General features: G+C 45.4%; 1 protein-coding gene across 7 annotated transcripts in view; it reads left to right on the top strand.

The window, feature by feature from the left end:
- Positions 1-13,870, top strand: part of DUSP9 (dual specificity phosphatase 9) — a 264,483-nt gene extending 250,613 nt beyond the window's left edge. For all 7 annotated transcript variants that reach the window (XM_068249772.1, XM_068249777.1, XM_068249774.1 and 4 more), the window contains one exon: positions 12,190-13,870. In XM_068249772.1, the coding sequence (XP_068105873.1) occupies positions 12,190-12,494 (305 nt within the window). In that variant the 3' untranslated portion in view covers positions 12,495-13,870. The remainder of the gene's footprint in view (positions 1-12,189) is intronic.
- Positions 13,871-16,161: the final 2,291 nt, after the last annotated feature.

Genomic DNA, 16,161 nt, shown 5'->3' on the forward strand with positions numbered 1-16,161 from the left:
TAGAGGAGGACAAAGGAAGGTCAGAAGCTGACACAGGAGGACACAAGGGGGGCAGAGGAGGACACGAGGCACAGGAGGTACAAGAGGGCATGAAGTACAAAGGGGGCATAATCCACAAGATGCCCTTTCACCATGTACACATCAGGTTTAGTGTGTATATATATATATATATTTATATTTATTTATTTATTTTTCCCCTGGTTTTTGTCCTCTAAACCTAGGTGCGTCTTATGGTCATTAGCGTCTTATAGTCCGAAAAATACTGTACATATTAAACAAGCTAAGCATTAATAACTACCGTATATTAATTTTTTTTTAAATGTTTTATAATTTTACTTTTTGGCCACAAGATGGCGCAACACGCTGAGTTACCAGGAAGTGTTCGATCTTTTTTTTTTTTTACGCTACTTTTTACTTTCATTATCATAAATGAATATGACCTCTGATTTAAAGAACCAGAGACGAAATAAAGAAAAGATTTTATACATACCTGGGGATTCCTACAGCCCCATCCGCTCTGATCGATCCCACACCCCCCTCCTCCGCTGCCCGCAACTACGAGAATCGTCTCCCCGTTCTTCCATCAGTCGGAGCCAGTCTAGCGTAGGAGAAGTGCAATCTTTGCGTATCTCTCCAGCAGCCGCTGGAGAGATACGTAGAGGGTGCACTTCTCCTGCGTAGCCCGGCTCCGATGACGTCAGTGACGGGAGCCGGCTCTCGTAGATGCAGGCAGCAGTGGATGCCGGCGTGGGAGCGATCAGAGCGCATGGGGCTGGAGGAAGCCCCAGGTATGTATATAATCTTTTCTTTATTTTGTCTCTGGTTCCCTTTAAGTCCCGCTGTGAATGAGCAGCAGGAGCACATGCGCACCCACCGCTTATTGACAATACGTCCTGATTTTGCTAGTGAGGATCAAACTGGATGCATATAAATGTCCGGTTTGAGATAACTAGTTAACATTTACAAATGTGCCTTTAGCATTATTTCAGTTTTCCATTTCCCCCACTCTTGTTTGTTTGCACTTCTTATCATCCCTGTGCAGCTCTTATTTACACTTCAGCACACATTGGGCTTGATTTACTAAAACGTGATAACTCATATCCCGGGCACGCTAGCGTTTTTTTGCATTTTGCGCGCAACTGCAAATTTTTGCGATTGCACGCAAAAACACGCAAAGCGCGAAACTGCTAGCATGGCCGTGATATGAGTTATCACGGTTTAGTGAATCTAGCCCGCTGGTTGCAGAATATAGGCTAATGATGCACAAAATCCCAGTATTTCCAGACCTAAAATCAGTAATGCTGGGTGTTGCATTATTGATCAGGGCCTCTTTTTAAAATGTATGAGCACATTGAGTAGTAGAGGCAGCATAACTGCTACAGGAAATGTAAAGTATGTATGACATTTAAACATATATTTAATACTACCTCAGCTTCTCATCAGATTCAAACCTGCATTGGAAAATGACAGGTGAAGAATGCTTGGATCTGATTAGTTGCTATGGGTTGTCGGTGTCCATTCTTGTCTCATAAATGAGACCTAATTATACAATGAGAATTGTGCTTTGTCTTGACACAGCTGTCCTTCTGAAGGCTTTCATCTCTTGTGTATCTCTGCAGCTAATCACCCACAGCCCTCAGGAGCGCATTTAATGAACTGTCTATGCAGACAAAACCTTCAAGAGGACTGGTCAAGACTGGGTTTAAGTGACCAGTGGGGATACATTGTTAATTTATTATAAATATGCATCTTCCTGCCTCCTAAACTATATTACTTGACCAATAGAGCCATGGGTAGGCTTATTAAACATTCAGGAGGGAGGGAGCGGTAAGGATAACCATAGCAGGGTGGAACCGAGGGCCTATTCACATTGAAGGTTTCACATCGTTGTTTGAGGGCATTTGACAAACTGTTGACCCTTTAGCAGCCAATTTATTTAGAGGATTGCAGGTGCTCCAGCACATTTTTTTTCTTATTTGTTACATTTTCCTGCTTCTAATTAGTTCTGCTGTAATGTGTATTTATGACCTTTTGTCACTAGGGTGCAGTGTGAGACAATAACAGTGGACTTCTGCTATCAGTTTATATTTTCTGTTAGTAGAGAGACATCAAAGCATTCTAAGTATTTACAGCACAAAGAGTTCTGCCGACTGAGGTCAAAAGCAGTGCACTGATCTCAAATGAGATAACTCTTATTGAAGTTGCTAATAGGTTAAAAAGGAGATCCACCACTTTTACATTGAATGAATGAAAAGCATTCATGGGGATATTTATAGGCATTTGCAGCCTCTGGGACTCCTTAGCGATCACAAACAACTCAATGTTCTATGCTTTTCTAAGGAGCTGCTTTGAAAGGGGTTTGACAACGTCCTGCAGATGCCGTCAGCTGCTTTCTGTAGAAGACTAGGCAGTTGAAGGCGGTTGTTTGGAGGAGGTTGACCACTCTTCAAAATTGTCCATGTAAAACAAGCCTTAGGCCACTTCCACATAAGGCTGAAGAAGGTGGATTCATCACTTGTCAGCTGCTCCCATGTACTGGATGGGTGCTTGCTAACGCTTGGCATGGGCAGTGGACTGGAAACTCCCATATTGTGTCACATCTGAGCTTAACTGAAGCCGTGTTCAAACATGACATGCCTGCTTTTTTGGATCGTTGGGTAAATAAACCGGGATGCAAACTTGACATAATTTCAAACAAGCTCGTTGCTTGCAAAAGTGTGCGGAACTGCTCAACGAGCACACAGTTCATCTGTAAGTCTAAGACGTCAAACACTGGTTAAACCTCCACCAGACCTTCGAAACCTCCCTGGTGGTATGATTACTTCCAGATTTTAGGGTCTAAAAGTGGTGCAATTTTTTCAGAAGCTTTTAGATCCTAAAAGACAAGACAAATAACATTTATATTGTGTTTTTCATAGCACCTGCGGCTGCTAAGACATACTCTATAGGCAGTAGTAGTGTCAGGAAGTTTTGCCCAAGGTCTCATACTGAATAGGTGTAGCTTACTGAACAGGAAAAGCCAAGATTCGAACCCTGGTCTCCTGTGTCAGAGGCAGAGCCCTTAACCAGTACACTATCCATTCACAGCTAAAAGCAGGAAAAAAAAATATGCCACTATAGAGATCTGCAACAGCCTTGCACTTGCTCACCTCCCCTGGATCTAGCACTGTAATTCTCCCTCCCTCCACTGGGTGGTGCTCCACCCCTATAGTGAGATCGTCGTCTGTCATCGTGACGACAGACAGCAATCCCACCAGGGGGGTCCAGTGCCTCCGAGGACTGGGTTTACCACTCAAAGCTGCAGATTTCCGAACCGAGCATGACTCGGGGTTACCACTGAGGAGGTTAACCAGTCTAGCCTTTTGGACATTTGTACTACTTCCACAAGGCTGCTGCTGTGGTGCTGCGCTCTGCAGCATTCATTGATCTAAGTCCCCGACAGAAAGACCGATGGCTTCTTTGAGAACTTAAGCTGCGTTCTTTCTGGAAAAAAAAAAAGTTTCCTGTCCTCCCTATACTTCCTGCAAGCGAGAGCGTTCGTTACCAGGACTAAAAAAAAAAAAATCACTAGTAAAATTCAATAGTAAAACTACATATACATAAAAAAATGATTACATAAACACACATTATTACATTTAAAATTAACTGTTTACATCCCACACCAAAAACTAACCAAATAAAATTTTTCATGAAAAAAAAATTACAATAAAAACAAAACATAAATAGTTACCTAAGGGTCTGAACTTTTTTTATTATGCATGTCAAGAGGGTATATTACTAATATTTTTTAAATTATAAACTTGTTAATAGTGATGGTTGCAAAATTGAAAAAATGCACCTTCATTTCCAAATAAAATATTGGTGCCATACATTGTGATAGGGACATAATTTAAATGGTTTAATAACCGGGACAAATGGGCAAATAAAATACATAGGTTTTAATTATGGTAGCATGTATTATTTTAAACCTAGAATGGCCAAAACCCGAGAGATAATGTAACGCTCGGTGAAGCACAGAGAGGTCTGATTACCGGTGATCTGCAGTATCACGGGAAATACAGACGTATACCAGATTATATGTGATCTGCAGTATCACCGATAATCCAATATACTAACTAACCTCTGGTCACCTGAGTAGAGTGTGTGATTGGTGCAACAGTAATATAGAGGACAAGCCTCAGTGCAGCAAGGAGAACTGCACAGATTTCTTCCACAGGTCTGAGCTCTCCAAGACGGGAGGAGTCAGACTGACAGTGGGAAGGAAAGTCCGAAAGTGACACTCAGGCGCAAGTGTCACTAACAGGACGAGGAACCGCCTCCAATCGTGAGGTCGGTTCTCGAGGTCGGACCAGCCAGGTCGTAAACACACGGACAGATAAGGTACAGATTCAGTAGGCAGAGGCGGAGTCTAGGTACAGGCAGGGTTCGGCAACAGGTACCAGAAATATCGGGGTACAAAATCAAGAGGCAGAGGCGGAGTCAAAGTACAGGCTGGGTTCAGCAACGGAGTATCAGATATAACGAGGTACAAGGTCAGAGTTCAGGAGGATAGTCGAGGCAGGCAAAGGTCATAACAGAGAATCACAATCAAACTAGTACTTTAAGCTATCAACAGAATCTAGCTTAGTGTAGGATTACAGCTCCAGCTGGTCCCGGCACACTAACGGATCTGACTAACGGATCTGGGTGCTCCCACGTATGTGAACGCAACGCCAGACGAGGAATGAATGAACAGCCAGCAGTATATATACTAAAAGGTGTCCCCCAGCACCTCCCTGATTGCTGGACCAATGGGGAGTGGAGCTAGAGTCAGCTGACCTGCCTGGTCAGCTGACTCCCTCTTGAGTGTACTAAGTCCTGTCTGAGTGCGCGCGCGCGTCACTCTGAACCCTGGGGGACTACAAGTCCCAGCCACGGCAGCCCCGCTCTGCGGTGTCTCCGCAGCGGGGACCTGCCGGCTACCCGCCGCATCCAACGCGGCGATTTCGCCGCGTTCTGCAGGCTGATGCACGGAGGCAGCCGCCTCATGATGCGAGGAGGCGGCTGCCTCTCCGTGCGAGTAATTGCTGAGTGCGGAAGGAGCCGCCCGCCGCTGGCTCATGGCGGCGGCTCCTCCGCGCTTTCTCACAGTACCCCCCCCCCCCCCGAGGAGTGGACTCCGGACAGCTCCTTCCAGGTTTCTCTGGATGTGCAGCATGAAACTCTCTCACCAACTCGTCCGCATGCATGCGGTTCCCAGGCACCCATTGCCTCTCCTCAATGCCGTACCCCTTCCAATGTACGAGATACTGCACCGAGTTCTGCACCGTACGTGAATCTATGATCTTTTCCACCTCATACTCGGGCTGGGCATCGACTAAGACAGGAGGAGGAGGAGTGGGACCCACCTGGACTGCGGGTTTGAGAAGCGACACGTGGAAAGACCTCACTCCACGCATGCTGGTGGGAAGATCAATGGCATATGTGACATTGTTGATCTTCCTAGTAACCGGGAATGGACCCACGAACCTGGGACCAAGTTTGTCAGAGGGTTGTTTCAGGGTCAGGTGACGGGTTGACACCCAAACCAAATCTCCTGGTTGGAATTTCCACTCTAACGAGCGTCTCTTGTCAGCCTGACTTTTCTGACTCTAGAATGCTTTTACAAGATTATTCTTGATGATCCACCACATGTCCTTAAATGATCTTAGCCACGTCTCCAAGGCTGGGAATGGAGTGGCCGCAACTGGCAGTGGGGAGAATTTAGGCAGTTTACCAGTCACAATCAGAAATGGGCAGAAACCTGAGGACGAACTCTTTAAGTTATTGTGGGCAAATTCTGCATAAGGTAAAAATTTAACCCAATCACTCTGTGCCTCAGCAACGTAGCATCTCAAAAATTGTTCTAACGACTGGTTGACCCTCTCCGTCTGGCCATTTGTCTGTGGGTGGTACCCTGAGGAAAATGACAATTTCATGCCCATTTGGTGACAAAATGCCCTCCAAAATTTCGAAATAAACTGAACTCCCCGATCAGATACTATGTCCTCTGGAATGCCATGCAGCCTGAAGACATGGATGATAAATAAATCGGCCAGTTCTTGGGCCGAGGGGAGTCCTTTCAGAGGCACGAAGTGGGCCATCTTACTAAAACGGTCGACCACCACCCAAATAACTGACATGCCTTCAGATCTGGGAAGCTCTCCCACGAAATCCATGGACAAATGGGTCCATGGTTCGCTCGGGGTAGGTAAAGGCTGCAAAGTACCTACAGATGCCAGCCGGGAGGGCTTGCTTTTTGCGCACACCGCACATTCCCTGACAAACTCTTTACAGTCAGCGGCTAGCGAGGGCCACCATGCACATCTGGCCACGAGATCCTGCGTCCTAGATGCTCCTGGATGTCCCGCGTTCTTATGGGAGTGAACCATCTCCAAGATCTGGAGACGGAATGGTAACGGAACAAATAATACCCCGTCTGGTTTCCCCTCTGGGATATCCTGCTGAAAAGGACTCAAAGTCTCTTTCCAGTCCTCCCAAGTCTCGGTGGCGGCTAACACCACACTTCGTGGGACAATGGTTTCCGGAACAGGGGGCTGTGCTGTCTCTGGCTCAAAACACCTAGAAAGTGCGTCTGCCTTGGTATTCTTACTCCCTGGCGTATACGTGATCAAAAATGTAAATCTCGAGAAGAATAGTGACCATCGAGCCTGCCTTGGGCTTAACCTTTTAGCCCCCTCGATGTATTCTAGCTTTTTGTGGTCGGTATAAACTGTGATAGTGTGCTCAGCTCCCTCTAGCCAATGACGCCACTCTTCGAAGGCCAACTTGATGGCTAGGAGTTCCCTGTTGCCTATGTCATAGTTTCTCTCTGCCGGAGAGAACCTTCGGGAAAAATAGGCACACGGGTGTAGTCTACCCTGGAGACCAGAACGCTGGGACAGCACAGCCCCCACCCCGATCTCTGAGGCGTCTACCTCAACAATAAACGGAACAGAGGTGTCAACGTGTCTGAGTATGGGTGCTGAACAGAACAACCCCTTTAACTTAGAAAAAGCCTGTACTGCCTCGGGAGGCCAATGAGTGGTGTGTGCCCCTTTTTTAGTAAGGCTAGTGAGAGGGGCGACTACTGTGGAGTACCCCTTTATAAACCTTCTATAATAGTTTGCAAACCCCAAGAACCGTTGCAATGATTTTAACCCCACCGGCTGCGGCCACTCCAGGACCGCGGAGACCTTGGCAGGGTCCATAGACAACCCTGAGGTGGAGATTATATACCCCAGAAAGGCAACCGACGTGACCTCAAAAATACATTTTTCGAGTTTGGCGTATAAGAGATTCTGCCTCAGTTTGTCTAACACCATCCTGACATGGGTTCTGTGTTCCGAGAGGTTGTTAGAAAAAATGAGAATGTCGTCTAGATAGACTAAAACGAACTTTCCCAATACCTCCCGAAAAACCTTATTGATGAGTTCCTGGAAGACGGCCGGGGCATTACACAACCCGAAGGGCATCACCCTATACTCGTAGTGCCCATCAGGGGTATTGAAAGCCGTCTTCCATTCATCGCCCTTCCTTATACGCACCAGGTTGTAAGCCCCCCGTAAATCCAGTTTTGAAAATATGCTAGCCTCAGTGACCTGTGTGAACAAATCGTCTATAAGTGGTAACGGGTAGCGATTCTTCACAGTGATTTTATTGAGGCCTCGATAATCGATGCAAGGCCGTAACCCCCCATCTTTCTTTTTAACAAAAAAGAAGCCTGCCCCCGCGGGCGACCGGGACGGCCTAATGAAGCCCTTTGCCAAGTTCTCGCGAATGTATTCCTGCATGGCAAGTTTCTCGGGGCCAGACAAGTTATATAAATGGCCTCGAGGAGGCACACAACCGGAACGAAGGTCAATGGGACAGTCGAATAGACGATGCGGGGGCAACTTATCCGCGGCCTTGGGACAAAACACATCGGCATAATCTGCGTATTGTTCTGGTACACCTTCCACCTGTACCTTAGTTAAACCCAACGTCAGTCTCCCCAAACACTGCTGGAAACAGTGAGGTGACCATGCTGTCAACTGTCCTGTGGCCCAGTCTATTTGTGGGGAATGAACCTGCAACCAAGGCATGCCTAGGATAATAGTGGAGGTGGACATGTGTAAAACATAAAACTGTAACTGCTCCCCGTGCAAAACCCCTATGGTGAGTCTCACAACCGGAGTCTGTGACAGGGGACAATTCCGCTGCAAAGGGGAATCGTCGACTGCCGTGACCTGAATGGGGGGTCTCATGGGAGTGAGTGGTAGACCCAACTCCTGAGCAAACTCAAAGTTCATAAAGTTAGCCGCTGAGCCGGAATCAATGAAGGCTTCAGTGGCAACAGATTTATCATCCCATGTGACCGTACAAGGGAGAAGTAATTTTTTCTCTTTAAGGGGTGAGGTTTGTGTGCCTAGGGTGTCACCCCCCACTACTCCTAGGCAGACCCGTTTCCCACCCTGTTGGGGCAGTTTCGCACCCTATGCCCTGCCTCTGCACAGTATAGGCACAGTTGTTCCATCATCCTCCGCCTTCGCTCCACCTGGGTCAGTTTTGATCGACCAATTTGCATCGGCTCTGGTGGAGGCAAGGCCGGAAAGGATGAGACAGGCGGAGGTGCTGTTACAGAGGATGCAGCAACCGGTGCCGCGTACGAAGTCACCCTGACACGGTGACTTCCCCTAGCCTGCCTCTGATGGCGTAGCCTGCGATCTACACGAATGGCCGATGATATGGCCTCATCAACTGTCTTGGGCCCTGGTACCGTCAACATTAAATCAGAGACCTCCTCCGTCAACCCAGACAGAAAATAATCCATTAGGGCGAAGTTATCAAATCTAGAGGTGACTGACCACCTACGGAACTCCGCCGCATAATCCTCGACCGAACCTCTGCCTTGCCGCAAAAGTTTGAGCTTCCGCTCTGAGGTAGCAGCAAGGTCAGGGTCGTCGTAGATTATGGCCATGGCCTTAAAGAACTCTTCTACCGAGGTCAGAGCGGTATCGGTAGGAGGCAGGTTATATGCCCAGGACTGGGAGTCCCCAGTCAACAAGGTTTTAATAAAGATGACCCGTTGGGTCTCAGTCCCCGAGGATCGGGGTCTCAATTCAAAATACGACAACACTCTACTCCTGAAATTCCGGAAGTCAGACTTGTGGCCGGAAAACTTATCAGGCACAGGCATGCGTATGTCATCACTAGGAGGGGAACGTACTGAATCAACTGACGTCTGAAGAGTTTTCACAGAGCCTGATAAGGCATCGATTAAGGCTTTGTGCTGGCCCAGTGCTTGATGAATGTTATCCACCGAAGTGGCAAGCACAGTCAGAGGATCAGCGCGTGATTCCATCTGTTTTGTGGTCTGGCGTTCTGTAACGCTCGGTGAAGCACAGAGAGGTCTGATTACCGGTGATCTGCAGTATCACGGGAAATACAGACGTATACCAGATTATATGTGATCTGCAGTATCACCGATAATCCAATATACTAACTAACCTCTGGTCACCTGAGTAGAGTGTGTGATTGGTGCAACAGTAATATAGAGGACAAGCCTCAGTGCAGCAAGGAGAACTGCACAGATTCCTTCCACAGGTCTGAGCTCTCCAAGACGGGAGGAGTCAGACTGACAGTGGGAAGGAAAGTCCGAAAGTGACACTCAGGCGCAAGTGTCACTAACAGGACGAGGAACCGCCTCCAATCGTGAGGTCGGTTCTCGAGGTCGGACCAGCCAGGTCGTAAACACACGGACAGATAAGGTACAGATTCAGTAGGCAGAGGCGGAGTCTAGGTACAGGCAGGGTTCGGCAACAGGTATCAGAAATATCGGGGTACAAAATCAAGAGGCAGAGGCGGAGTCAAAGTACAGGCTGGGTTCAGCAACAGAGTATCAGATATAACGAGGTACAAGGTCAGAGTTCAGGAGGATAGTCGAGGCAGGCAAAGGTCATAACAGAGAATCACAATCAAACTAGTACTTTAAGCTATCAACAGAATCTAGCTTAGTGTAGGATTACAGCTCCAGCTGGTCCCGGCACACTAACGGATCTGACTAACGGATCTGGGTGCTCCCACGTATGTGAACGCAACGCCAGACGAGGAATGAATGAACAGCCAGCAGTATATATACTAAAAGGTGTCCCCCAGCACCTCCCTGATTGCTGGACCAATGGGGAGTGGAGCTAGAGTCAGCTGACCTGCCTGGTCAGCTGACTCCCTCTTGAGTGTACTAAGTCCTGTCTGAGTGCGCGCGCGCGTCACTCTGAACCCTGGGGGACTACGAGTCCCAGCCACGGCAGCCCCGCTCTGCGGTGTCTCCGCAGCGGGGACCTGCCGGCTACTCGCCGCATCCAACGCGGCGATTTCGCCGCGTTCTGCAGGCTGATGCACGGAGGCAGCCGCCTCATGATGCGAGGAGGCGGCTGCCTCTCCGTGCGAGTAATTACTGAGTGCGGAAGGAGCCGCCCGCCGCTGGCTCATGGCGGCGGCTCCTCCGCGCTTTCTCACAGATAATTAATTTTTTTTTACTTTTTCTTAATATTCCCATTTAAAATGCATTTAGAAATAAATAATTCTTAGCAACATGTACACCCAAAGAACGCCTAATTGGTGAGAGAAAAAACAAGATATAGATCAATTCATTGTGATAAGTAGTGATAAAGTTATTGGCAAATGAATGGGAGGTGAAAATTGCTTGGATACATAAGGTGAAAAACGACTGAAGGCTGAACTGGTTAAGCAGGGCTGTGGAGTCGGTACAAAAATAACCTTTTTTTTAACTTTTCAAATCCAACTTCGACTTCTCAGTTTATGGTATCACCGACTCCTCTAATTGAAATATTACAATGTATTTTCCATGTTGATTCAATGTATGTAAAAGGCCTTTCATCACTGTAAGCTTAGGAAATGTAGAGCTATATTAAGATAGTCGCTGATTTTGGGAACAAAAACAAAACTCCTGTAAAGAAAGCTAACACACTAGTATACAGAAAAAAAATCACAGAGCTGCTGCCCCGTAATACTTTTATTATTAAATAACTCGTGGACTAGATTTAACCAAGTGTGCACTGTACTCTCAGATATATAAAAGTATCCCCAATCACGACTGTATATATCTCCATAAGTCTTAGCTGAAAAAGACCGCCCAGCTCTCGCTTATGCTATTCCTCACCACTGCTTTATTTGGAGTAACCTAGAAAACTACCCAACACAGACGCACACCACTTTATCTACTAAGATCAATGCAGCGAGAGTCTGGTGACACCATTGCCTGAATAGTCTTATAGTGTCTACGTGGTTTGCAATTTGCTCATTGGTTGCACCACATCACATGCATGGCTATAAGTATATTTTCATAGCTCAGTCCAACCAGACTTTTCAGGCTGGCAGTGTTGTAGGGTTGTGTGACCACTCACTTTGACTGAGCAACTGTCACTCAGTAAGTGGTTTGAAAATAAAAAGAACATGTGAATCTCCCTTGAGGAGATGGACTAGTCCAAAACCTGTCAGATTTTTACAACCTACTGTAAGTCACAGCGACATAGGAAAAAATACATTTATAGTGCAATTTACTCTGGATCAAAGGTTCACTTTACATACCGTATATTCCGGCGCATAAGACGACTGAGCGTATAAGACGACCCCCCAACTCTTCCAGTTAAAATATAGAGTTTGGGATATACTCGCCGTATAAGACTACCCCTCTTCGAACGTACACCAAATAAAAATAAAAAAATCATATACTGGTGCTGTGTATGAACAGATACTGCTGCTGTACTGTATGTGTTACCTAGTATATAACAGTATATAGTCAATTGACTTGTTGCATTGGTAAACACTCCTTAAGTAGACTGGTCTGCTCTCCTTGTCTACCTGTTTATCAGAGCGGTATGGAAGAATAGATTGCGCTCCCTCAGCAGGGAGATCTGAGAGGTGGTAACAGGATAGGGCATATCACCCGGCATCAATGACACCCGGCGTATAAGACGACCCCCAACTTTTCAGAAGATTTTCAAGGGTTAAAAAGTAGTCTTATACGCAGGAATATACAGTATATCCATTTTTAAATGTTACAATTTTTACAATAGTGGTCCTTTAAGATTATCTAAACTGATTTAAAAAGCAGTAGATGATTAGGAATCAGACTTGTTTTTATAACAACCTTTTCTGTTTCTTTTTCAGATGAGGCTGTTTCTCAGAACTGCGGGGTGCTTGTTCATTGCTTGGCTGGCATCAGTCGATCTGTCACTGTCACTGTGGCCTACCTCATGCAGAAGCTCAATCTTTCTCTGAACGATGCCTACGATTTTGTTAAGCGCAGGAAGACCAACATCTCCCCCAATTTCAACTTCATGGGCCAGTTATTGGATTTTGAGAAAAGTTTGGGCCTCAGTAGCCCAGATGACAATCGGCCTCGTGGTCACTCATTCTTTACCAGTCCTTCCAGCGACGACGTCTTTGAATTGGACTCACTGGACTCTACGTAGAAAAGCTCTTTCACACTATGAGTATTTTCACTTATTTTATATCTACTTGGAGCCTAACCAGCTATAGAGGAACATCGGATTTCAAACGTACGCTCTCTCCTCCCAAGACTTGAGATACAAGAGCATTGCTATGAGTCTTATGCCTCTCGAGTCAAAGCTGAAGGATCTCTGTGGATGGCAGGAGCAAAGGAGATGCATATTCTCTAAGACATTTTACAAGACCTACAGTATTTTCTGTCTGGTGGCTCTAGTTTCATGTAACTTGATGTACACAGCCCAGCTTTGCTGTTCTTCAAGGAAGCCGATGGGATATGGGATCAAAGATGAGAACCAAAGCATTTAAACCGAAAGATGACCTTACACAAGACTTTTTTGAGGACCAACAGCAGTTTACATGGAGTAAAACCTTGTAGCCTTTTCCTGAACACATCGATCAGAGGGCTGTTAGCACTTCGCTATCCCTTCCAGCATCCTATGGGTTAGCATTGTTCTGATTCATTTTCCTAATTGCTGAATTATAGAGCGCAGGCATCAGCTGCTCTAAATGAAGTCTACTCAACTGGGAATAGAGACTCAGACCGGGAACATAACACGTTCCTTTTTGAAGTGGATCACGACAAGGACTGACTCACTTGTTTTGCTTGACTGGAATGATAAATCCTGTGAGCAGAATTCTCGGAGTTTGCAAAGTGAAGAAGCAGGTGGTAAACACACTAACTCCATCTGGAGTCCACATACAACGATGAAGATTCTGCTTCACTGCACAGGATGAATCCAGGCCAGCGTGGTCTGAGCCTGAGCGTACAAAGCCATGTGTTTTCCTCTTGACTTTTGTACAGTATTTCTATTCTAATTCAAGCTTTGTGTTGAACTGTGTATCTTGTTGGCCAGTTGCCATAGGTATTTTTTTTTAAAAATGAGATCACTCTTCTCAGGCCCAAGGCGACAATAATTTACAAAGAAACAAAATACAAATACAAGCTCAGGATTTCTTCTGGCATTCATACACCTTGAGGGCATGGAGCAGTTGTTGAGCATTTGGATCCTCAAGCTTCACAAACCTGCAGTGCAGGGGGAGCTTTTTCTCTGCCTAGTAACATAGTGTGCGTCAAAGACCAAACTGCTATTAAAAACCACTTCTGGCCTAATAGGGACAATGCATCCTCCTACAACAGGTAGCTCTCAGTTTTCTTTCATTTTATGTTGTGTAGGACCTCTTGGTAGGATTTCTCAAAGGCCAATATATCTTATTGGGATGCACTTACAACTTCCTGCCATCTAATAACCTCTAAATTTTATTTTCTCTCCGTAGGTTAAGTTATAATGAAGGGGTATTTTCATGATGCATTGCTAATCCTCACATAGGTCGGCAAACCTCAACCATTTTTTTTATTTTAAGGCGTTCCAAAGATTGGGACTCCCCTATAAAACTGTGGGGATGAGGGGGGGGGATTGGATGTTTATCCTCTTAGCTTTTATTGCCATTTCTGTGACTGTTAAGACCTGGTTAAGCCAGATATTAGCTGCCTTATTGTGGGGTGTGGGGACGGGAGGGGGGAAGGGCGGGTATAACTGGAGGTGCCCACTTGCATAATGATCAGGTAGTTTTACACTTGTTATACCAATATTTGTGCTGCCTATAGGCCATTCTGAGTTTGTGGTCATACAGCAATGGTGTTGTCCTCTACACAATAAGTGGGTGTGGCGCATGCTATAAGCAGATCATGCATTCATTGTGGTTGTCTCAAAACTGGGCCTTCAAAAAAACAGGACTGTACATACTTATTTACTCTTGATCAGTAGTATTTGACACAGACATTTTCTGCAACGTTATTTCATCAACATTTACGTGGTGTGTTGCATTTGGAAGCTGCCACTTTTGGCAGTGATGTGTTGCGACATAGGTCTCTTTAGCTGCAGGAAATTTTCCATGCAAATCCAACTGAACGAACACCAAGGTCAATTGCTATACTGAAAGTATTACAGTTTGATTTTAGTTCATGATGATCTTACATATTATCTGTGGCCTATGGTGAGCCACAATTAAATGTCAAAAGGAGAATGGTGAGCCACAATTAAACCTCTAACAACACCACACAACCATAGGCAGTAAGTATACTTATGTAGAGTATAAGAGATTCCGCATTAGTATTATGCAAATAATGAATTAGAGTTTCTGTAAAAGTCATACTTGGCTCCCACCACTCCTGCCTTTTTGCCTCAATTTATAACTATACCGAGCAACCAATAGTATGGCACAGAAGGCAGGAGGGGCAGGGCCAAGTACAACCTTTCTCAGAAGGTTGCTATTCACATAATTCTAAATCAAATATTTTTGGAGAAAGGATGCCTCAGAAGTATTTCCCCCTGATCTTTATACTTGTTTACTTTTTTCATGTACACTTGTCTTGGCTTTCTCTAACATTTAGATGTTATATCGGGTTTATGCAATTTCATTGGCTGACGTGTTGGTTCTGAAAGGTAAAATGAGATTAAAGTTAGGGATCAAGGTTATGGTTTAGTTTGAGGTTAATCATAAGATTTTGGTCTTAGGATAAGGCTCAGGTTATGGGTTTGGTTTTAAAGAATTAGCGCACTTCTAAACATAAATGCCACATCAATTGGGTCTGTAGAAAAATATATGGAGCTTCCTACCTCGAATAAAAGAATACCCAAGCAGCTCGGATGTCCCAAAACCAGTAGGAAAGTGCAGAGGACTAAAAGAGACTGAAAACATGCCTACAAAAAAGCAATTCTCAGTGTCATTTACCTTCTTAAACAGAAGGTATTTGCGATAATTCAGCTTCGCGCTACTGTGGTTTCCCACAATGCACCACTGCTGAATATGCAAATGATCTCTTTATGCCCATGAAGCCAGGCTTACATCCAGCTCTGCTGGTGTATAGCAAGCCAATAGCTTATACATTTTACAGATCCACATCAACCCTACCTCGACTGTGTCATTTCTCCATAAAGGCTGCGGCAACCCCCTGCAGCTTGCCCCCGGTAAACAAATATGTCAGCTGCTCCATCACTTCATAGCCACACATTAATAGTTGTGCTGCTATCCCATCTCCATATTTATTTTTTTTAAGATTTTTTTTATTTTATTTTTGTAATTTTTTTGTAGAAGCAAAAGGTTCAACAAAGTGTTAAACAAAAGGAAAAATGTGCAGTGTAGGTAAACGAACAAAAAAGTATAGAGGGGGAAAAAGTCTCTCTGCACCTGTGCAAATGCAGTCAAAAGGCCCAGAAGTAATATAGCACACAAACCATGGGCTTGATTCACAAAGCGGTGCTAACCTACTTAGCACGTCTAAAGTCTTTAGACGTGCTAACCAGGGTGCTAAGTAGGTTAGCACCGGATTTCTCAATCAGATCGCGCGCAAAGTTTTGGGCTAAGTCCCATAGGCTTTAATGGGCACTTCGTGCGGAGCGCCCTGCGCTCTGTGCAGTGCGCGCATAAAGTTTTGCGCACGAAAAGCTCGTTTAGACGTGCCAAGGGGGTTTTCACAGGCGTGCTAACAGTTAGCACCGCTTTGTGAATCAAGCCCCATATGATCAAAGCCTTTGATAGGAAAAGCATATCAGTTGTACTTGGTAACTTATATAATTGATCTTTATGACATTAGGGTGATGGAAAAGCAAGAGAAGGCCTTGGACCCAT

The sequence above is a fragment of the Hyperolius riggenbachi genome, chromosome 8 (assembly GCF_040937935.1).
Source record: "Hyperolius riggenbachi isolate aHypRig1 chromosome 8, aHypRig1.pri, whole genome shotgun sequence".
In the NCBI taxonomy this organism is placed as follows: domain Eukaryota; kingdom Metazoa; phylum Chordata; class Amphibia; order Anura; family Hyperoliidae; genus Hyperolius; species Hyperolius riggenbachi.